We start from the raw sequence: 25,267 nt of genomic DNA, 5'->3' as shown, positions 1-25,267 counted from the left end.
CAACACACACTTCGTACGTGTACTGCATGTTGTATCTAACCCCCTCCAACGCATTGACGTACCAACGGGTGTGTGAAGCTAAAAAAAATTGATTATGTTTCTTTAACAAATTTTCACAACCGTCGAGTTCCGTCAGTTTAAAAAAAAATGAATTAGATGTTCTTGGTTCAAACAGCTAAAATTATCAAGGTAAATCAATGTAACTAGTTTATGTGTCGTAAATAAAAGTAAAATTGCGTCTGTAACTAAAGTAGGTGTATTTTAGACCTAATGTGAGTGCGGCAGAGCCGTTGCAGGGTACAATTATTATTATACATACATTGATCACATTTTTATCCTACTAGACTATTAACTTATTCTAGAATGCTTGGAATTCTTTGTGTATGTATGTAACAAGTTTATCCAATTCAAAACAAAACAAAAAAAACTCATTCAAAGTTAGTGTAGTGTAAATATATCAACAATTTGTTTTATATCATGTAAAAGATTCAATAATTCTATATGTTTCTGTTGAAAGTTAAGTTGTGGTAAGTTCAAATTAAGTAAAAATTATGTATTAAGTAAGCCAGGATTGAAAGCACTCGGTGAGCGTGGACCACTAAGTGTTGGTGAAACATTACTACATCAGAGACTAACGTTTATATCAAATTTAATGCCCTGAAAGAATTCCAAACAGATATTTACTATTCAATAGTCTTGGGATCCCGAGAGTTAATTTAAATTAATTAGTTTAGTTATTCTAATAATTATAGAACAAGAGATTCAGACTTGGATTTAAATTATGACGCTGGTAAGTCTTTCAGGCGGAAATCAATGTTTTTATATAAAAAAAAAATAATGTTCGTGAAATTCAACAAACGGGAAACGTTCCAAATCGACGACTGGACGGGGACTGGAAAAAAAACCGACCTCAGTGACAGTTATAGCCTCTACAGACGTATTGACTTCCTCGATGACCAGGACTCTGCGACGATCCGCGTGTAGCTGGCTCTCCTGCTCTGGATAGCTGGTAGGTCGTTGACTCAGTCCTCCTCTCGTACCGGACTGCTGGGCTGTTCTACTGCTCGGCTCGTGAGCCGCCTCCTTCTTAGTTTGCGCCGTCGAGTCGGTCCTTCTCGCGGACCGGGCTGCTGGGTTGTCCTCCTACTAGGCTCCCGAGACGTCTTCTTATTAGCTCGTGTCGTCAAAACTGCAGCGCCTTTCCTATTTTAACGTGGTTCAGTCGTCATCGATTGAATAATTGAATTGTCTCTCTCTCAAATCCTCAGGATATTTTAACCGTTCTTCTTTGCGTCGATTAAGGTAGCATAATTAGGCAGATCTTCGTTCTAGTATAAAAGTTTCGTTGCATGTTCTTCCGTGAATTTTAGTGTTGAAATCTTCGACGATAATTAACAATTCTTATCAAAACACAATATTTTCAATAAAGTTACTTAATTCTTGGTATATATCGATAAATAAATCTTACCGTTACTAAAACAGCTCTTCGATATCTTTTTTAAGTATTAATTCAAATCATACGAAGTTTCCAGTTTGCTGCTAAAATTACGGACGCATATTATCAATGACCGAAAAATGGAACAAACCGAATATTCTAAAAGAATATTTTTTTACTTGTCCTTGTTTGTAACACGCGATTCTACAATTTTTCTTTAAAAAAAAAAAATCAATGCTTTAACGCAAGCAAAATATAATCAAAATGAATCTCCTATTCTTTACAAATATAGTAATAAACAACAAATTTATTATTTTTTTAAAAAAAAAAACACAGATAAGCATACTTCCAGAGACAAAATAAAGTTTTAGCTTATTTAAAATTTGTAAAGATTTGCATATCATAAATCAAACAATTTTTTTGTTTCGACTTCTGCAACCACCAAAATTGATCAATATAAATATTTCTATAAAGTACAAACGTTGACTTTATAGCATTTGATTCTAAATTGGACTTTTAGTAAGGATACCTAATGTTATTGATAATATAATCCAACACTGAAATAATTTTTCAAATCGGACCATTGGTTCCTGAGATTAGCGCGTTCAAACAAACAAATAAACAAACTCTTTAGCTTTATAATACTAGTATAGATTGAAGCAAAGGTTGAATGTATCAAAAATATTTTCAGACCAATGTTATAGATACTATTAATAAGATTTACCAACAATTTGAATGGATTTAATAGTGTGAATATTAGGGGGTTAAGCATTTTTTCGTCCTTCCTCCCTTGATTATTTTACCCCTTGCAGTAATGATTGGTTGTATAAAAATTATTTGAACCGAAAGTTATTGATAATTATTCAAAATTTTACCATTAATAAGAATGCATTTGATAGTCTAGACTACATAGTACCGAAATTAGGGATTTTTTGAAAAATTCTAGCCCTGTTTTTCCTAACCCCTTGTAGCAAAATTTTTTTCACACAACAGTTAAAAAAAAAAAAAAATTAACTTACAAACAATTTGAACGGTTTTAACGGTGTGCCTTCTAAGGGAGATATGAATTTTTTTTTTGTCTTTCAAATCTTATTTGTTCACTTCTTGTAGTTATGGAAGGTCGTTTCAATAAAATTATTAGACAAAATATTTTGGTAATAGTACTGCGAATTATGAAACGTTCAAATGGAAGCGATATTTGTCATACTATGGGAGTTAACATAATATTTCCCCTCTTCAAAAAACCTTTCGCATTTCTACCCTTTTGACTGTATTTTGCCCATTAACGAACTCGTCAGAGATTATTACGTATCAGTTTGGAAATGAATTGTGTAAAATTACAGAAGTTGTCGTGTCCATAAAAATGTGATACATACATATATATATATATATATAAAATTTTAAGTTGACTACTTAATTAATTTTTGTATTTATCAGCTGGCTTATAAGCAGTTCTTGTCTTGGAGTTGAGTTCTAGCACATTCTTTATACATATTTGTTATGTTTTCAGATAAACAGAGTGAGGAAACTGTTCCTGCAGGCGGTCATGAGACAGGACATGGCCTGGTGCGACACCAACAGCACGGCGAACTTCGCGAGTCAGCTGACCGAGTAAGAGAATAAATTATGTGCCTCTTATGAGCTCGAGTCACCCTTTTTAATATCCAATAAGTTTGAGACATTGTAGTTGGCTAACATTAAGTTAGCCTTTACCTTTTTTGGGAGGGACTTTAATAATTTTCCGAGGTCCAAAATTTCTGATTTAACCGGGTTTATAGCAATGACTTTACTTTTCTCTTAACGTGGCCCGTCAGCAAACAAATATAAACCCCCCCCCCCCCACATTCATTCCCCTGGTTTATTCAGCATACCTGGTCCTGCTATCCTGGCTGTACACACGGTCAGTCTTGATAGACTTGCAAGGCTCAGGGCTGGACGAGCACGCCCCGTCTCATGTACACCCCTGCTCCCCTATGGTGATCAGGGCTGAAAGCAGCGCTTTCAGTCACGTTAGAGTGTCAAGTCTACCGCGTCTGCCTACACGCCCCGCGCGCCCTGCTGACCGCCGCCCGCCTCTTGAGGAACCTGCAGGATAGGCACTCCCCTCCCTCGAATATATTCTCCTAGTCTGTCCCGCCGTTCTGAGAACTCCCTCCCACTTGGGAGTAACCAGGTGCCATGTTCATGCTCTCTACTAGGCTGATGTGGGAACTGTAGGAACTAACCTTCCACCTTTGTAGTTCCAGTTTTCTCCACCGGCGCCACCTTCCAGGGGCCTGTAACTCTGCAAGAGTAGGCCTTTCCTTGACCTAGGCCGCCATCTAACGTTTTAACCACCAACCCTTTTGCTTGAGGTCTCTCCGCATAGTTCTTAACTCCTCCGAGCGGCGCCGCCATAAGGGTCATCACCACCCCCCACCTGTCAGCTTCCGCGCACTTTCTTGTCGAGATTCCCCTCCTCACCCAAGTTTCCTTTTTGGACCTCCTTGCGACGTCCTGCGCATGAATACTTGATTTTGGCCTGGATCCTCAGCTTCTTGTGAAGCAGAGGAGCCTCCTACCGCCGTCGTGACTGGACGCAACCTCGGCACTCGCCTGAGTTCTTGGACTTGTGTAGAATCAGTGCAGGAGTTTTTCGTGCAACATGTAGTTTTTCAAGTATGGGATGGTTTACCAAAAACTTATCGCACCTATATGACGGACGGATGGCAGATGGGACGGATGGCGGACGGATGGAAGATGGGACGGATGACGGACGGACGGATGGCAGACGGGACGGATGACGGACGGGCAGATGGCATATGGGACGAATGACCGACGGACGGATGGCAAATGGGACGGATGACGGACGGATGGATAGAAGATGGTACGGATGACGGACTGACGGATGACGGACGGATGGCAATGAGACGGATGACGAACGGACGCGACGGATCATTGAGAGTCCCGCTGAACATACGGAAATTTCCTACGAAATCAGTGAAAAGTCAGTGATAAACCAGATAACTGTCACAAAGTGCAACTAGTCTTGAGTTGCTAACACCGTTTCAAATATAGATTACGTGTCGCATGTGGTTCCAGAGACCTGGACAAGCTGCAAGAAGGCATCGGAGAGAAGATAGGAATATTCATGTACCTGCTGAGCACGTTCGTGTCCTCCGTCATCATGTCCTTCATCCACGGCTGGAAGCTGACCCTAGTTGTGCTGAGCTGCGCGCCGGTCATCATAGCCGCCACGGCGCTGGTGGCGAAGGTAGATAAGCAAGTGCATCTGGGCCCAGGCTGCTGAGTAGTGGCGCTGTGCTCATAAAACTATACAAAAGTAACGACATTACTAAAAAGGAAACAATTCGTAATGCATGCATAAAATAAAATGGGAGATAGACAAATAGGATGTGTTTTGCTAAACGGGGAAGAAGTTAAATCGATAGCACAATAAATTAGGTAAAAATTATGTTCATTAGCTAATAATTACGTGATCCACGGTTAATGGCGATTGGCTAATCTCGTTCGCAACTAATCTCAAACTAAACTCTTTAAAGAAACACTTTAATAAATTAAAATATTAGTAGGACCCTGTAACTGGCCAAAACATTTAACTGGCATTAATTTGTACAGATTTCATAGAAAATACTTGACTTAAAACTGCTGGAGTCATCTGAAAGGTGTCTGGTTAAGAATAGCATTTGAAGAACGTTTATCATCTCTAAATTATTGTCTTATTTTTTTGTATGGTCTCTTAAATGCAATTTTTAAGTCAAAATTACAGAGACGGATGTATTAAAAAAATATATTTTAGTTATAATAATTTCAACACAGAAGATTTACCTTTATTATAAGGTAGTGTATTGATAGTGTTTCCTTTCTAAGTTTAATTCGACATATTGCTAGGCCTGAATGCCAAATAGTTCTTAATTCAAGCTTTCCACAAACTTGCATTATCAAGCTTGTTGTACGATTGAATTAAATCCTAAAAATTAACATGCTTTGACTTCATGAATTCAATATTATTCGAAGTTTGTGAATCTAAGCGTATTTTGTAATGAACAAACTTATGTTCGAAACAAACTTTGATCAAGCCTGGTACGGAAAGTTTGCAAAGCACGTCTACTTTATAAGTTGCACCAGAAACTTTCCACAAGCGGAAATGCTATGTATTTGGGCAGGGAATACTGAAGTTTGACAAACGTTTTGCTCGGTTACACATCAGATTGGGTTGGTCGGCTCGGAGGGTGTTTTTCATCACCTGCCTTTGCTACGGAGCGGTTGACCCCGGCAGGACTCTGGCTGGCCAGGACCGTTTAAAGATTAAGGTGCAATACTATACTAAGTCCTGAACCAATAAAGGAAATTCTTCATGTCTCTTATATCCACCACTCTTCGAGGAATTAAATTCTGAACTTAATATTTACACGCCAGGAAACCTGTCCACTAGGCCAAATAGTTGGAACCAGTTACACTAACACTATCCATATAATTTATACTTTCTACAAAATATAGGATCTTAGTACCATTCATAATCATGTTTTCAAGTTAAAAGGGCCAAACTGTAAGAATTAAATTCATGTTATACTCAAAACTCAAGTACGGCAAATTTACGGACTAAAAAAAAAAATAAAAAAATCAAGAATTGTTCGCAATCACACCAAATTTGTTGGTCTAGAAACTATGGTGGATTCAATATGCGAATTTTTTTGTTCCTTTGGGAAAAGGACGGACAGGAATTGGACGGGGAAAAAAAACTTTAGAAGGTTTGTTTTGCTAGTGAGTCCGTGTTCAAAACAAGTAAATTCAGTAGCTGTACATTGACGGAGACTTATGTGTATACATAGAAAGTTTAAGGTGAACACTGTTAACAGTGTGTGCACGTGAGTGAAAGACGTGACGTAAGAGTGAGCCACTGACACTAGGTTCAGAGCTCGCTGTCGTCCAAGGAGCTGGAGTCGTACGGCGAAGCTGGGGCGGTGGCTGAAGAGGCGCTCAGCTCCATCCGCACCGTCGTGGCTTTCGGCGGCGAAGAGAAGGAGGTCGAGAGGTACAGCTCACGTCAGTCTGGAACAACTTCAGCACACGTCATACTGATGTGGGCTCAGTTCTGTCCGTGACACACTCGCAGCACATTAAATCTCCATGTAACTATAATTGGTTCTATGTACATGCACGCCTGGACCTGTAGTGAAAAATTTTATAGAATTTTCCTGTGACTTAAGAGGGAAGGATAAGAACAGAAATAATCCATGTTGGGTTCAAAAGTTTTTCCCTACAACAATTACGTTGTTTAATATTAAAAACTTGCCTTCATTACGGCATAGATCAATCATAAATAAGTTTCCCGAAACTATAAAATATTTTTTATATCGAAAGTATGATTACATATGTCATTTGCAAAATAAATTTATTATATAGAATTATTCATAGCAGCGAGTCACTGTTAAATTAAGGCCACTCAGAAAGTGATGTATTATTCTTAAACGAAGCCAAATATCCAATATTAAGCCATAATAAAATAATTATGCTTATAAAACTGTTTAAACTAAGATGAAGTCATTCGGTATCGTTGAAAATCAATACTGGTTAATATTTATGGCAGTAAATAAAACATGGTTATTTATATTTACTATTTGAATAGTATAAATTCAGAGATGACTTTTGTGCCATTTACTTACACGCAAGTGGCCAAAATAAAATATTTTCTTACATGAACAGTATAGCACCTGAGTCTAAAAATACATTTAGCCCGTTAAGTGGTCAATGGTTTTGCAATTTTCATAAAATTACAGAGCTAACAGTAATGGTTCCGAACAACAGAGCATATATCTAAGAATGTTTTTGAGTTATTGTATAATATTACGAGACTTTCTAAGTATGTGATTAAGAATCCAGTTTCACTTGTGTTGGGTGTGTTATACGTACGATCTCCAAGCCTTCTTTCTATATAAAAATGATATACTTCCTATAAATTCCACATTTTTTTGTGAATAAATGTAGAAAAGATACTATGGATTCGTGGAAAAACATATTGACTATTTGTTAATGTTGGTCACTTACATTACATTTTTAGAAACGTTACCAAAATGGTTTATTAATATAAGTTGAACTATTCTCGACCTATTTTTATGCTTACTGTCATATGTTAGCGGCCGAGATTGGTAAAGTGTTTAACCAAATTAAAATGATAAGGATTAATTTTAATATTATTTTTTTTACTTTGGTGGGTGTCAATTGTTTTAATATTTAGTATTTCTCTCCATGACACAACTTAATGAATTTTCTTAATTAATTATTTGTACAGCTGGGAGGGAAAAGTCGAGGCTTGCTATCATCAAAGCCCAGTGAAAAGTAGCGTAATTAAAAGTGTGGAACGGTCAGAGAGATGAGGTTTGTTCCACATGCACTTCTCTGGCCACACCGAGCAGTTGGGCGTGACGAGGCTTTGTGGCAATCACGTCAACAGCACATCAAACGCACTATTTTGAATCCTCTAAACACTACTAGGAACTGAATATTCAGCTTCGAATAAAATTGAAAACACATAAATTACACGTAACGTGTACACATAACAGTGCTAAAAATAACGCTAAGTTCCCTCGAATCGCGAATTTATGTATGACCAGCCGGAGTACCCGTGCTTCGTTACTGCAGCCAACAGGCAGAACACACTGGCACTGCTCATTACACTCGCCCCTCCCCGTGGGCGCGCCACTGTCGTTGCAGAAACAGTTGCCATGGTTACGCAGAAGGCACCAACAATGAGATGGCGAAGGTTCATCAAATCTTGCTAATATTTTGTAGTGTATTACAGCTCCGCCCACGTGGCATATAGCGCAAGGGCCACTCAAAAATGACCAACCCTTTTAATATGAACTAACTTGAAACGGGAGATCACCTTATATTTGTTGCACTTGCGGTTGTGAAAAATTGTGGTTTTATTGTTATATCTCCGGCTCCTGTCATCGTAGCGAGATAAAATATACACCGGTTTTTAAGTCAGATCATAAGCTTTTAAAAAACAAAATAAAATAAAGTTCTGATGGATGTACGTAATAACTATCAAGTTACATACCGAAAACACAGATGCCAGCAATGACGCTGCACACAGCAGCACTGTTAGTGAGCTCACGTAGAACCACAAACAGGTTTCAGTTGTATAACATGCGTGCCAGCCACACAGGTATGCTCGTGAGAGTTTCCATTGATTTTGATCGTGCGATGTGTATTGAATAGACATCACTGCAACTTGGGTTCTGTCCGGGAGGTAATGCCCGCACGGGCGACGGAGCAGCACGTGTTCCGCCGTTAGTTAGATTAGGAAAAAAACACTCTTCCCCCAATGATGATGGCATATCCCTTCCTCCTTAAAACCATAATCGTCCCCCCCCCCCAAGAAAAGATACTTCTAGCAAGGTGGTTCTAGAATACCTAACCCAGGGAATTTTTGAAAATAAGTTTATCAAAATTGTGTTTTAATGCGAATACAACAATAAAATACTAAGCGAAATATCGCACATTCGGAGCAAATAATGAAAATTGGTAAATATATATATTTTTTTTTACATTTCAGGTTTACTTTATTTGAAGTTATACTTTTGTAGGCGCGTTATGGAACAATGATGATAGTGAATTTTTACGATGGTACGCGCGCTCACCATGCAACGAAATTTTCACAGGAGGATGGTAGACCCACGTGTATGGACATAAAACCTTTATAGTCACTTTCATAAGAACTAGGGGACATAACGAATTTGTTTGCCAAATGAAACTTTCTTATAGTGAATCTACCCTGGGGGAATATATTTAGTAAACTGAAATAGTCATAGAAAGAGAAAATTTTTCACGTTTTAAAAACATAATTCATACATACATATGTTTATATTAGTATTGAATACTGAGTATTTATTTAATTAAATTTGGTTACAGTAAATTTTACAATAAGTTCAGTGTCTTGAATCAAAAAGAACACTGACTTGTAACGCGCGTGCACAAGTACACGCACCTCTTCCTCCCAAGTGTTTTGAGATTTTCTGCCGACCCCAGGAAGGTGTCCTCGACGGAACACCCGCGCGCACGGCCCTGGCCCGCAGGGTTGCAGAGTATCAACCTGCTACTTTGTAACTGATACACGCTTGTATCAAGTACTGCAAACGAGTACACTATTCAAGTATCAAGTAATTTAGTAGCAGTTTAGAATTAACCTGGAACAACACCACGGCCAATGTGCGCAGAACCCGATCGGAGATGACGGTCACTTGGGCGGAGCTTGTGAAAGGGAAGGGAGCGGCACGACGAATAAGGGATAAAGAAGGGAAAGACTGAAGGGGAGGGGGAAGCCTAAGATGTACATCAAGTTCTGTCCCTGCCCGAACACGCCCGAATATTCACCTTCGGCCAACCTCGGGTTTATTAAATATATTTATATTTCTCTGTTTATTTTAATGTAGCTATCCTAACCTAACTAACCGTCCATAGTGTTTTAAAGTGTTTTAATGTAGCTAACCTAACCGACCACTTTTAATATTTGAATTCATAAAAAAAAATCCCGAGGTTGGCCGAAGGTGAATATTCGGGCGTGTTCGGGCAGGGACAGAGCTTGATATAGCCTACATCTTAGGCTTCTCATCAAAGTACGCTCAGGGCGCAGTGCGTGCTCCTTGCAAAGAATGAAGACTCCGATTACGAAAGGCGTGGAAAGAGAACACCGATACCTTTTTTTCGACTACGAAGAATGTAGAAATAAGAAAACTAATACCTTTTTACGACTACGATGAATGTAGAATGAGAAAACTGATACCTTTTTACGAAGAACGTGGAAAGAGAAAACTGATAACTTTTTTACGCTGGTGATGACGGCACGGAGGATGTGTACCCTGTAACGAGAATGCTGATACCTTGTTGTTTCCTGGGACCGCTACTGCTTAGCTGATACAGAAGTATCAGCTACTTGTAACTAGGTACATTACTGTATCAGTAACTGGGTTGAGCAGATACCGAACATTGCTGCAACAACCCACCTCTACCCGCAGGTACTCGGACAAGCTGCAGGCGGCCGTGGCGGCCGGCGTGAAGCGCGGCCTGTTCTCCGGCGTGGGCGGCGGCATCAGCTGGTTCATCATCTACAGCTCGTACGCCATCGCCTTCTGGTACGGCGTCGACCTCATCCTGCAGGACCGCGACAAGCCCGTCAAGGAGTACACGCCGGCCATCCTGGTCATAGTACGTCACGTCCTCCAGTCTCGCCCGCTTCGGCGCGAGTGCATGCATGTGGGGCCAACATAATCAGCCTTACGGCAATTAAAAAAAATTCGCATATAGAAAACAATGTTCGTTCGTTCAAGATCTTAAATCTCAGAAAGTTTTTTCCACCGATTGCTCTGAAAATTTTGACACGTTGCAACGCGTGTGTTTATATACCAATGCCACACCTGTGACCGGTAAAAAGATAGAGAAAATAGATACAGCCAAAAAAAATATATGAATGAATGTTTGTGTTTTCGTCTTCTGTTCTGTAAAGATAAATATAATATGCTCTGGATCAGTTTTTGAAAGGCATTCTGCAATATACCGGGGACATTGTTTGCGCCGAAGGGCAGTCAAAAAGTGACATTTTGACAGAGTTCAACTTGAGGGAACGTCGCAGGAAAAACGTACGCAGTGTGGATGTGTCAAATAGGAAGATATAGACATAGAGAGATAAATAAAGTTAGGTTTGGAGAGGTATAGAGGGTTAGAGAAAGGGAGATGTATAGATATATAGAAATAGTCATGGGATAAATATAGAGAGACGTAGATATATGTGGCAAGATATAGATAGGGAAATATAGATAGGGATATATAATGCGATATAGATAGAAACATAGCAAAATATTAATATGAAGAAAAAATATGGATATCATTTTATATATATATATATATATATATATATATATATATATATATATATATATAGAGAGAGAGAGAGTGATATCGAGATAGAGAGATAGAGATATTTATATATTATATTGAGAGAAATATAGTGAAATTTGCAGTGGGACATATATAGAGACAGAGATAGGTAGAGAGATAGAGAGAGAGAGAGAGATGCTTTGTATATGTGTACCTACTTCAAAAAAATTAAAAAAAAAGAAAATAAAAGGAAGTGACTTAGAAACGCATGTCGGGCATTAGCTTGTATTGCATTTACCTCACTGACAGGTTGTTTCGTACTGCATCTACTACTTAAGAATTCTATCTTTGAACAGCAGGGCTGTTGAGCCCTGGGTCTAATAATTTATTATTTAATCGCAAGATTTCAACCTCCAAATTTTTAAAATAAATTTTAAATTATAAATTAAATTTTCTGTACCCATAACTACAAACTTGATCTACACAAATCGCATAACTTGTAAGGTTTATATAAATTCTATTAAAAATTCTCAAATTTCAAATGGGCTCTTCTCCTGGTATTGTGCTCCCCAGCCCTTCCATTGAGTCGGCTCTGTTGCATGGTAAATATTTTGTACGTTATGCAAAAAACGTACTGCCTTAAACTTTTTTTTTTTTAGTATTGCTGTATGTTTCTGAAAAAAAAAATATTTTCTGCAGAAAGTACGAAGCTATTTCGGTATTTCCGTGACTATAATAATCATGAGGACTGCATTTTATAGTTTTTCCAAATGAAAAACGAAATAATATATTAAAAAAAGACGGCTAGTTCCCTAGTTTCTGAGATCTACGCAGCGAGGAAAGATGGGGGTACAACCCCCCCCCCCTCTTGCCACCCAAAATTCTAAATATGTATCATTACCACTAAATATAATTGAAATGATTTGAAAGAAAAAAGAGGGAAAACGGTTAAAACACCCTACCTCCTGCCATGTACACAGAGAAATGGGGTTTGTTTGAATCAAAAAAATATTTGTTTATATATGGCGAAACAAATATTTACTTGGAGGAACAAAATATTTCGTAAGATTGACCAAACTCGGTAAGTGACAAAACAAATTTGTTACACCTAACCAAATATACATTTGAGTTGTCAAAATCATTTTGTTTGGGTCAACAGAATCTTTCCTACTACAAAATATTTATATAAAAAAAAATATTTTCTGCAGAAAGTAAGAAGCTCATTTTAGTTCCTGCAGAGAAGAGTCTCCCTGCGGCCAGGATTGCCGCCAGGGCACATAGGGTATATACGATGTGCTAGACGTCTCCCGAGTCAAGTTACGGGCCACAGAGAACCTCAGAACCTCACGTTCAGTTCCAACGTCTCCTACTCGAGGATGGAAGTCGCGTCCCTAACCCTGGCTTGAGTCGGCTCTGTTGCATGGTAACCATTTTGTACGTTATGCAAAAAACGCACTGCATTAAACTTTTTTTTTTTTTTTTAGTATTGCTGTATGTTTCTGAAAAAAAATATTTATTTGAATTAACAAAAAAAAAATATTTATCTCGCCATGTATAAACAAATATTTGGTTGAGGCAAACAAACCTTTCTCTCAGTGTAGGTATCTGTGTGGCTGGGTTGACCGCGAGGGCCCGGGGTCGCAGGTGCTGTTCGGAGTGCTGGCCGGCGCCATGAACATGGGGCTGGCGTCGCCGCACATCGAGGCGTTTGCCGTGGCGCGCGGCGCGGCGGCCGCCGTGTTCGCCGTCGTGGAGCGGCCCTCCGGCATCGACGGCCTCAGCGACGCCGGCCGCAAGCCGCCCGCCATGGACGGCCGCGTGCGGCTGTGCGGCGTGCACTTCAACTACCCGGCGCGGCCGCAGGTCGAGGTGGGCGCCGCCCCGCCCCTCACCCTCTCTACAACTCACCCCCTCACCATCTCACCACCTCACCACCTCACCACCTCACCCCCTCACCCCCTCACCCCCTCACCCCCTCACCCCCTCACCCCCTCACCACCTCAGCCGCTCAGCCCCTCACCACCTCACCACCTCACCACCTCACCCCCTCACCCTCTCCCCTCACCTACTCACCCCCTCACCCCCTCACCACCTCAGCCGCTCAGCCCCTCACCACCTCACCACCTCACCCCCTCACCACCTCACCCCCTCACCCCCTCCCCTCACCCCCTCACCAACTCACCGCCTCAGCCGCTCAGCCCCTCACCACCTCACCACCTCACCACCTCACCCCCTCACCCCCTCACCCCCTCACCCCCTCACCCCCTCACCCCCTCACCCCTTCACCCCCTCACCCCCTCACCACCTCAGCCGCTCAGCCCCTCACCACCTCACCACCTCACCACCTCACCCCCTCACCCCCTCCCCTCACCTACTCACCCCCACACCTCCTCACCCCCTCACCACCTCACCCCCTCACCCCCTCACCCCCTCACCCCCTCACCACCTCACCCCCTCACCCCCTCACCCCCCTCACCCTCTCCCCCTCACCACCTCACCACCTCACCCCCTCACCCCCTCACCCCCTCACCCCCTCACCGCCTCACCACCTCACCACCTCACCCCCTCACCCCCTCACCACCTCACCACCTCACCCCCTCACCCCCTCACCCCCTCACCCCCTCACCCCCTCACCACCTCAGCCGCTCAGCCCCTCACCACCTCACCACCTCACCACCTCACCACCTCACCCCCTCACCCCCTCCCCTCACCTACTCACCCCCACACCTCCTCACCCCCTCACCACCTCACCCCCTCACCCCCTCACCCCCTCACCCCCTCACCCCCTCACCCCCTCACCCCCTCACCCTCTCCCCCTCACCCTCTCCCCCTCACCCCCTCACCACCTCACCACCTCACCACCTCACCCCCTCACCCCCTCACCCCCTCACCCCCTCACCCCCTCACCACCTCACCACCTCACCACCTCAGCCGCTCAGCCCCTCACCACCTCACCACCTCACCACCTCACCACCTCACCCCCTCACCCCCTCCCCTCACCTACTCACCCCCACACCTCCTCACCCCCTCACCACCTCACCCCCTCACCCCCTCACCCCCTCACCCCCTCACCCCCTCCCCTCACCTACTCACCCCCACACCCCCTCACCCCCTCACCCCCTCACCCCCTCACCCCCTCACCCCCTCACCCCCTCACCCCCTCACCGCCTCAGCCGCTCAGCCCCTCACCACCTCACCACCTCACCACCTCACCCCCTCACCCCCTCACCCCCTCACCCCCTCACCCCCTCACCCCCTCACCCCCTCACCCCCTCACCCCCTCACCCTCTCCCCCTCACCACCTCACCCCCTCACCCACTCACCCCCTCACCGCGCTCTCGAGGGCGGTCCCACACGGCACCTGCCACCACCGCTATCCATACACTACCTAGTATCATCTACCACCTCTAGAGACCGGAAAAATTCGCGAATTCATTTCGCGATTAGGCTAAAACAACTCTGCTTGTTGGCTCACAACTCACCTGGATGACGCCTGGACGGGCCAACGAGAAAACACCCTACCAAAGCTTTATCCAATCACAGGCTTTTACGTTGGGACGTTTCACAAGACAGCAGCCAAATGAGTGGGTGTACATTTGACCGTGTGTACGTAGAACTATGGAGTTCATCCTGGAGGTCATTGAACCCCGCGAAATTTTTCCCTGTCCCTAACCACCTCCAACACCTACGCACCCACTTGCAATCACCACCATGCAGCGGCACAAGGCTCGAGCCTCCTCCGCCAAGACTCGCCACACAATCTCTGCGCGAGACTTCTCCTACCTCCAACTCGAAATGTTTAAGGTATGCCCCTGATACCTAGCAAACGTGGCCCGAGACTTCGGTTTGGTCTAGTAACCGGTTCAGTTCCTGCAGAGAAGAGTCTCCCTGCGGCCAGGATTGCCGCCAGGGTTAGGGACGCGACTTCCATCCAGAACAGGAGCTTGCCATTGGCCACCTGGAACTGAACACGAGGTTCTGAGGTTCTCTGTGGCCCGTAACTAGACTCGGGAGACGTATAGCACATCATATACACCCTATGTGCCCAGCAAGGTGATGACGATAAACAGTTAGAAATTAAATTAAATCTATAGACTTTTAAACGAGCAATGCACCTCAAATAAATAGAGACTTATTCATTATTCCAGATAACTGGATCTTCGTAAAAAAAAACTACATGGATCCTGTACTCCATGTTCCGTTAAAACAGACATGTGAAAAAAGATGCTCATTTTACTCTAGACTTTGCCAGATAATTTAAAAAAAAATACTCCAATACGATTTTTCAATACGCACTAATTTACTAATTTATCCGTATATTTATGAAAATTTTCGGAGGATTTGTCATAATAGATATTTGACAATTTTACATTTGAATCACTGTATTACTAAACTCAATTTCAAAGAGTATTAGATACTTATACAAGTGTCATTTCTCTAACTGATTTTCAGGAACGAACATCATCCTCAGGAATCTAGCTTGGCTGTAAGTGACCTATAATTAACTCTACATAAACTTAAATTAGTCCTACAACCTATTTTTTTCACCTCTTGCAGTTATGATAAAAAATTATTTAAACAAGTTTTTTATAGGTCTAATGCGACGTAATAACTTCATACCGATGCGATACTAGTTATATTAAAAGAGTAGCAGCCTCTGTTTTCTAAAAAAAAAAAAAAAAAAACTTCCCCATTTCTATCTACCACATAGATCGGATTTTGTTCCTTTACAATTTCGATCGAGATTTTCCATTACTTATTTATGTATTAATAATTTTGGAGATGATTTCTAAAAAATTACGGCAGTTATCGTGTTCATACATATACATAAATAAATATAGCTATATATAAATATTTTGAGTTGCGATGTTTTGGGGTCTAGCGAAAATGGAACGAAAATCGATGTAAAGGTTTTCCGGAAGTCGCACCATTGTAATGCTTATACGAGGTAGCCTTTCCCCAAAATACCTAAAGAAAAAAAAACCCGAAGAGAACAGTTTCTGTTTATAGATGAAGTAAGGACGAACAAAGCAAATTTCTCATGGTTGTTTCACACATTGAACAATTTTTTGCAAGTAAATTTATTTTGCACATATTTCTCTTGATTATCAACTTGTGTACTACCCCGCGGTAGGTAAAGCAAAAAAAAAACATATCCATCCCTCCGAGGCACAAGATACTATGTCACGAATACCAATTTGTTTTAAAGAGAGCAGATTCAAAGAATTTTAAATAGTGCCGCACATTTATACTCAACGATTTTATACCTAAATATATGTTAATTTTTGACATTTTGTAGCTCTTAGAGCTGTGTGTCAATAGAAAAAACGTCAGATGGTGGTAAATTTTATGGTTAAAAGTGCATTTCGTCCAAAAAGGAATATCTATACTAATATTATAAAGCTGCAGAGTTTGTTTGTTTGAACGCGTTAATCTCAGGAACCACTGGTCCGATTAGAAAAATTCTTTCAGTGTTGGATAGTACATTTATCGAGGAAGGCTATAGGCTATATTATAATATCAATAACATTAGGGATCCTTACTAAAAGTCCAATTTAGAATCAAATGCGTTGGAGGGGGTTAGATACAACATGCAGTACACGTACGAAGTGTGTGTTGACAATGCCGCAGGCGCTAGAAGTTTATTATTGCCTATTAACATTGTTGCCACGCACTAGATGCCTTATCATTCTTAATTTTACCATACAAGTAAAAAACACCCGTGTGATATTAACAACGAAGCAATCAGTACCCTCATATAGAATACATAGAGATAGTGTGAGGTATATATGTAGATATAAAGAGATAAATACAGATAGAGAGGTACATAGATATATAGGACTATAGATGTAGATAGAGATAAATTTATATTTAGAGACATGGATAGATTATTTGTATATGTGTAACTACTTCAAACATATTACAAAACAAAACTGAATGAGGCATTGCAATGCATGCCGAGCATTAGCTAGATAATAGAATCTTTTCAATATTAGTAATCCCTTAAGTAGTATATAATAGTATTTCCTAGATCAGGATGCAGGTAGTGGATTGAAGATTGTTGGTCCACCATCTTGGATTCTGACGTCACGGCGGCCATCTTGGATTGTGACGTCACGGCGGCCATCTTGGATAAGCGTAACGGGACACAGCGTAACGCGACATAACGTAACGGGACAAGTAGATCACGGCGGCCATTTTGGATCCGCCATCTTGGATCTGCCATTTTGGATGATGTCATTGTGTGTGTTCTCGAACATTCCGACGTTGTGTTTTCCGACATATTGGATCCTATTAATGCAGCAATTTTTGTTACAGTCGCCATCTTGAAATTTGGACGCCATCTTGAAAATCTTTAATTATTATTCGATTTTAATGAAAAAAATTCCAAAATTCATCAAAAAATTAACTTATTCGAATTCTGATTGATTATATCGATCATCGTCCTCGGTTCGAACCCGGTGAGTGCAAAAAAAACTAAAAATGGCGACAGGCTCCTTCCTCAATGGTGGATGCAGGCAGACTGACTCCTACCACTTTTTTTTCAAAGCATATATATCATCACCTAGTATGACGACATGTCCGCCATCTTTTCTTCGTCCGCTGGAGATCACCATCTTATTTTCGTCCGCTAGAGTGTGCTGATACCATGTTAGTATAATTATCTGGTCACCACACCTTACACCTTGACATTGAACATTGACCTTGACCTTAAAATTTGACCTTGACCTTGAACTTTGACCTTGACCATGAACTTTGACCTTGACCTTGAACTTTGACCTTGACCTTGAACTTTGACCTTGACCTTGAAATTTGACCTTGACCTTGAACTTTGACCTTGACCTTGAAATTTGACCTTGACCTTGAAATTTGACCTTGACCTTGAAATTAGACTTTGTCCTTGAAATTTGACTTTGTCCTTGAAATTTGACTTTGTCCTTGTCGACCATCATGGATCCGAAATTTTATGTTCAGTACAGGCTACCAGGAGCTACCACCTGCTGGAGTACGCCATCTTGTGTGTGTACTTGTATTATAGAGTACATTTCCATCTGGATAATTTTATTCTAACCCGCTACAGTGCAGTAATCATTTATTACGGAGGTGCCCCCCCGCCATCTTGAAATTCGGCCGCCATCTTGAAATCATGTAATAATGTAGCTAGAAAAGCGGGAAAAATTCCAAAATTCATTAAATAAATCACTCATTAACTTACATATCGATTCGATCCGCTCCAGTCCTTGGTTCGATCCTCGATCGATGCAATAATGTTTAATTTTATGAAAAAAATAATAATTCCAACAAACCATGTTCAAAATTCTTAAAGAGACTTTAAATCATCTACTACCATCATCCTATCAGACATCAAGACCACCATATTGGAAATTCGTAATTGTAATGCTAGAGATTCGGGAAAAAGTTAAAAATTCATTAAATAAATTAGTAATCCATATAATGATTGATTGGATCGACTAATGTCCTTGGTTCGATCCCTGGCCGATACAAAACAACTTTAATATTTTAAAAAAAGTACCACTAAAGTGACAGGTTTGAGAAAATAAAATACACCACAAGTTCCTTTAAAAAAACTTTTATTACATACATACTACACTACTACAAGTACAAAAAAATACACAGAAAAATTACTAAAGCCTTTTGGATTCCTCGATTCAAACAGTCTTCTTATTGTACGGACTAAGCCTTTTACATGACTTTAAATGTCTATCCGATCCGGTCATCACCGCAGCCAGAGACAGACTGAAGTTCATATCACTTATATAGTCTCATTAGCCGGTACAACACATGAGTCAAATCAATAACCATGTTCATTATAGGTCTCGGAGCATTTTTTATAATGACGATGTAAGCTATCGAGACGTGAAATTAGTTTATTGCACTTATTGCACTGAAATTGTATTGTTTGAACATTATTAGAACAACCGCTTCTTTCATGTCTGCGAGCATTTGAGGTGATAGTAAATGATGCACCACAGTATTTGCACTGATGCGAAGTACGCTCTTCATTAATTGAAGTATTCAATGCTGATGAAACTTCAGCTGATGGTGGAACAGCACATATCGAAGTCTCCTTTAGTGTTGTCAGAGGCGTTGCCAACGGGATCTGCTCCAACATCGTCGGCACTGACGTCATGGTTCCCGTAGTCGATTCTACATCCTCCATCGAGTTCGACGTTAAAGTCGGTAAAGATGCCATCGAAGTCTCAAGAACAGGCAATTACACGACTTATGCACCAGAAGAAACAAACTAGGTGATCCGTACACCGTCGACGGCAGTAACAAACTGAGCGTCCTGCTGTCTAGGACTCGTTTATATACATTAACCGGTTTGAATAATACGCTAGTCAAATCAAGAACAATTTACTAAAATACTAGAGTCAAAACAACATTAAAAAAATAGAAGCACCATCAAAAAAGGAAGCACATTTGGAAGCATCATCAAAAAAGGAAAAACAATAGGAAGCACCGCCAACGAAAAGGCAGCAAATTTGGAAGCACCGTCATCGAAAAGGCAGCACATTTGGAAGCACCGACAACGAAAAGCAGCACATTTGGAAGCACCGACAACGAAAAGGCAGCACATTTGACAGCACCGACAACGAAAAGGCAGCACATTTGGAAGCACCGACTACGAAAAGGCAGCACATTTGGAAGCACCGTCATCGAAAAGGCAGCACATTTGGAAGCACCGACAACGAAAAGGCAGCACATTTGGCAGCACCGACAACGAAAAGGCAGCACATTTGGAAGCACCGACAACGAAAAGGCAGCACATTTGGAAGCACCGACAACGATAAGGCAGCACATTTGGCAGCACCGACAACGAAAAGGCAGCACATTTTGGACGCACCGACTACGAAAAGGCAGCACATTTGGAAGCACCGACAACGAAAAGGCAGCACATTTGGAAGCACCGACAACGAAAAGGCAGCACATTTGGAAGCACCGACTACGAAAAGGCAGCACATTTGGAAGCACCGACAACGAAAAGGCAGCACATTTGGAAGCACCGACAACGAAAAGGCAGCACATTTTGGACGCACCGACAACGAAAAGGCAGCACATTTGGAAGCACCGACAACGAAAAGGCAGCACATTTGGAAGCACCGACAACGAAAAGGCAGCACATTTGGAAGCACCGACAACGAAACGGCAGCACATTTGGAAGCACCGACAACGAAAAGGCAGCACATTTGGAAGCACCGACAACGAAAAGGCAGCACATTTGGAAGCACCGACAACGATAAGGCAGCACATTTGGCAGCACCGACAACGAAAAGGCAGCACATTTTGGACGCACCGACTACGAAAAGGCAGCACATTTGGAAGCACCGACAACGAAAAGGCAGCACATTTGGAAGCACCGACAACGAAAAGGCAGCACATTTGGAAGCACCATCATCGAAAAGGCAGCACATTTGGAAGCTCCATCAACAAAAAAAGGCTAAAAGGAAGCACAAGTTACGAGATCTAAGTCTTAGTTAGAAATCAGAATACAAAAATAAAAACATTAAATTCTTATAATTTAAATTATTTATTTTATTGCTTTACATTATACAAATGCAAGTAAAAAAAGCCATTATTGTATGTAGCCAGCATTCCTCAGTTCCTTGAGTATGAAGGATATTTCTTTGATGCATGAATAGTTTCCTGCACAAAGCGAACCATGTAGAAGTCTTAGCCGGTCAACCAATATGTTTGGATCTTTCCATGAAGTGTAATCATTCTCTTCTACCACCATCTTCCTTGCACCTTTATAATAAATATTATGATCTCTGGTGTCTTCCGTTTTACCACCAACCTCAGGGTAACTTTCATGTTTGAGATGGTGATCATCACAAGCTTGATCAGATTTATTTAATATATCACGTCGTTTCCATCGTTTCGGTCTCAGGACACCGCCACATTCTTCGATCTTGGCAGCTTTAGGTGCTTCATCATAGTCTATGTCTTTGTCAACAGCCTCAGAGTCACTGTAACAATCACCGTAGAAGGAATCGTCTTCACCCAATTTACCGTAATAATTCGATGTTGATGATGTTGAAGTGTCTTCATCGTCTTCATGCTTCCTTTTTAGGAGTCCATCATTTTTACAAAGTAGGAAAGGTCTACTTGAATTCGGCTGGAATATATTCTCACTTTTCACGTTAAGGATTCTTCCATTGTCTTCATTCTTCCGTAAATCATCAACCTTCTTCAATTTAAGTTCTTTGTCGAGATCGGAAGAGCCAAGAAAATTATTGTCGTAATGCAGATCACTCTTCCTTAGGCTAGTAGATTCATCGTTGTCCTCTAGCTTGTACGCAGGCTTGGCGCTACAAGTTCTGCCATGTCTTTTTAGGCTCTCTCTCCGCGTAAACGACTTGCTACATCGAACACAACTTATCATATTGCGCAGTGGATTTTTAACACAGTCATTCTTCTCGTGTTGTCTTTTATTCTTTCTCAAGATAAACTCTTTACTGCAAAACTTACACCTATGTTCTTTCGATACAGCGTCAGATCCCAAATCGGAATTCATATTAGTTACTGAGACTAATGCCAGATACCAATTGAGTGTTTTAAATTAGATTCAATACTTAAATAGAAATTTTTTCATATTTCATCAGCGAGAATTAATATATCTCATGCAAAAGTACTTTATGCATGTAGTTCTGCTTTTCAACAACAGATGTCGCCACATGTTGCTTGCAGGTAAATAATATTTAGTTCTTTTATGCGGGATGCGGGATGCTCACTAACGATCGCAAAAGAAGGATGGCTTCGCTAGACTCCAAGGAAAAGGAAGTTCGTCTTGCATGTTGGTGCTCCACAGATGTCTCATGGCGTAATATTAATTTGACTGAGTAATGATATTTGTTAATTCCACCTGATAAAAATATTGCAAGTTTTGATTTAGTAGCAGAAATTATCGAATTAAATGTAACTCCAAATAAAATGACATGTCTCATTAGACCAAAAAAAATCCATGCAGAGAGCGGTTTCTCAGAATAGTCAGAAACACTTGAAGAAACCACAGGAATGATTGCAAGAACACGGGAAAAACCATCAAAATATTGTCAAATATAATCAGGAGCACACTGAGAAAACCACCATAATATTAACAATAATAATCGGAAGCACACGGAGAAAACCATCATAATATTGACCAGATTAATCGGAAGCACACAGAGAAAACCACCACATGTTTTCTTTGATATCATAAAATTACAAGAAAAAATATTTAAAAATAAAAATAAATTAATAAAAAAATAAAAAAATTAAAAAAAAAGGATAAACAGTTTCTGCTAGCTTGTAAACTTATCATTGTTGAGCAAAGATAGAGTTTTTGTACAAGCCAGAAATTTATGCATTTTTTTTATTTTTTAATTTTTTTATTAATTTATTTTTATTTTTAAATATTTTTTCTTGTAATTTTATGATATCAAAGAAAACATGTGGTGGTTTTCTCTGTGTGCTTCCGATTAATCTGGTCAATATTATGATGGTTTTCTCCGTGTGCTTCCGATTATTATTGTTAATATTATGGTGGTTTTCTCAGTGTGCTCCTGATTATATTTGACAATATTTTGATGGTTTTTCCCGTGTTCTTGCAATCATTCCTGTGGTTTCTTCAAGTGTTTCTGACTATTCTGAGAAACCGCTCTCTGCATGGATTTTTTTTGGTCTAATGAGACATGTCATTTTATTTGGAGTTACATTTAATTCGATAATTTCTGCTACTAAATCAAAACTTGCAATATTTTTATCAGGTGGAATTAACAAATATCATTACTCAGTCAAATTAATATTACGCCATGAGACATCTGTGGAGCACCAACATGCAAGACGAACTTCCTTTTCCTTGGAGTCTAGCGAAGCCATCCTTCTTTTGCGATCGTTAATGAGCATCCCGCATCCCGCATAAAAGAACTAAATATTATTTACCTGCAAGCAACATGTGGCGACATCTGTTGTTGAAAAGCAGAACTACATGCATAAAGTACTTTTGCATGAGATATATTAATTATCGCTGATGAAATATGAAAAAATTTCTATTTAAGTATTGAATCTAATTTAAAACACTCAATTGGTATCTGGCAGTAGTCTCAGTAACTAATATGAATTCCGATTTGGGATCTGACGCTGTATCGAAAGAACATAGGTGTAAGTTTTGCAGTAAAGAGTTTATCTTGAGAAAGAATAAAAGACAACACGAGAAGAATGACTGTGTTAAAAATCCACTGCGCAATATGATAAGTTGTGTTCGATGTAGCAAGTCGTTTACGCGGAGAGAGAGCCTAAAAAGACATGGCAGAACTTGTAGCGCCAAGCCTGCGTACAAGCTAGAGGACAACGATGAATCTACTAGCCTAAGGAAGAGTGATCTGCATTACGACAATAATTTTCTTGGCTCTTCCGATCTCGACAAAGAACTTAAATTGAAGAAGGTTGATGATTTACGGAAGAATGAAGACAATGGAAGAATCCTTAACGTGAAAAGTGAGAATATATTCCAGCCGAATTCAAGTAGACCTTTCCTACTTTGTAAAAATGATGGACTCCTAAAAAGGAAGCATGAAGACGATGAAGACACTTCAACATCATCAACATCGAATTATTACGGTAAATTGGGTGAAGACGATTCCTTCTACGGTGATTGTTACAGTGACTCTGAGGCTGTTGACAAAGACATAGACTATGATGAAGCACCTAAAGCTGCCAAGATCGAAGAATGTGGCGGTGTCCTGAGACCGAAACGATGGAAACGACGTGATATATTAAATAAATCTGATCAAGCTTGTGATGATCACCATCTCAAACATGAAAGTTACCCTGAGGTTGGTGGTAAAACGGAAGACACCAGAGATCATAATATTTATTATAAAGGTGCAAGGAAGATGGTGGTAGAAGAGAATGATTACACTTCATGGAAAGATCCAAACATATTGGTTGACCGGCTAAGACTTCTACATGGTTCGCTTTGTGCAGGAAACTATTCGTGCATCAAAGAAATATCCTTCATACTCAAGGAACTGAGGAATGCTGGCTCCATACAATAATGGCTTTTTTTACTTGCATTTGTATAATGTAAAGCAATAAAATAAATAATTTAAATTATAAGAATTTAATGTTTTTATTTTTGTATTCTGATTTCTAACTAAGACTTAGATCTCGTAACTTGTGCTTCCTTTTAGCCTTTTTTTGTTGATGGAGCTTCCAAATGTGCTGCCTTTTCGATGATGGTGCTTCCAAATGTGCTGCCTTTTCGTTGTCGGTGCTTCCAAATGTGCTGCCTTTTCGTTGTCGGTGCTTCCAAATGTGCTGCCTTTTCGTTGTCGGTGCTTCCAAATGTGCTGCTTTTCGTTGTCGGTGCTTCCAAATGTGCTGCCTTTTCGATGACGGTGCTTCCAAATGTGCTGCCTTTTCGTTGGCGGTGCTTCCTATTGTTTTTCCTTTTTTGATGATGCTTCCAAATGTGCTTCCTTTTTTGATGGTGCTTCTATTTTTTTAATGTTGTTTTGACTCTAGTATTTTAGTAAATTGTTCTTGATTTGACTAGCGTATTATTCAAACCGGTTAATGTATATAAACGAGTCCTAGACAGCAGGACGCTCAGTTTGTTACTGCCGTCGACGGTGTACGGATCACCTAGTTTGTTTCTTCTGGTGCATAAGTCGTGTAATTGCCTGTTCTTGAGACTTCGATGGCATCTTTACCGACTTTAACGTCGTACTCGATGGAGGATGTAGAATCGACTACGGGAACCATGACGTCAGCGCCGACGATGTTGGAGCAGATCCCGTTGGCAACGCCTCTGACAACACTAAAGGAGACTTCGATATGTGCTGTTCCACCATCAGCTGAAGTTTCATCAGCATTGAATACTTCAATTAATGAAGAGCGTACTTCGCATCAGTGCAAATACTGTGGTGCATCATTTACTATCACCTC

General features: G+C 40.7%; 1 protein-coding gene across 1 annotated transcript in view; it reads left to right on the top strand.

The window, feature by feature from the left end:
• The window catches only part of LOC134532242 (multidrug resistance protein homolog 49-like), a 140,973-nt gene that overhangs the window by 39,619 nt on the left and 76,087 nt on the right, over positions 1-25,267 (top strand). Inside the window, exons 5-9 of the mRNA XM_063368663.1 lie at positions 2,946-3,046; positions 4,517-4,688; positions 6,346-6,470; positions 10,456-10,645; positions 12,959-13,183. Coding sequence (XP_063224733.1) covers positions 2,946-3,046; positions 4,517-4,688; positions 6,346-6,470; positions 10,456-10,645; positions 12,959-13,183 — 813 coding nt within the window. The remainder of the gene's footprint in view (positions 1-2,945; positions 3,047-4,516; positions 4,689-6,345; positions 6,471-10,455; positions 10,646-12,958; positions 13,184-25,267) is intronic.

Source organism: Bacillus rossius, chromosome 5, assembly GCF_032445375.1.
Source record: "Bacillus rossius redtenbacheri isolate Brsri chromosome 5, Brsri_v3, whole genome shotgun sequence".
NCBI lineage: Eukaryota > Metazoa > Arthropoda > Insecta > Phasmatodea > Bacillidae > Bacillus > Bacillus rossius.
Note: the sequence above shows the minus strand (reverse complement) of the source record. Positions and strands in the feature narration are given on the sequence as shown.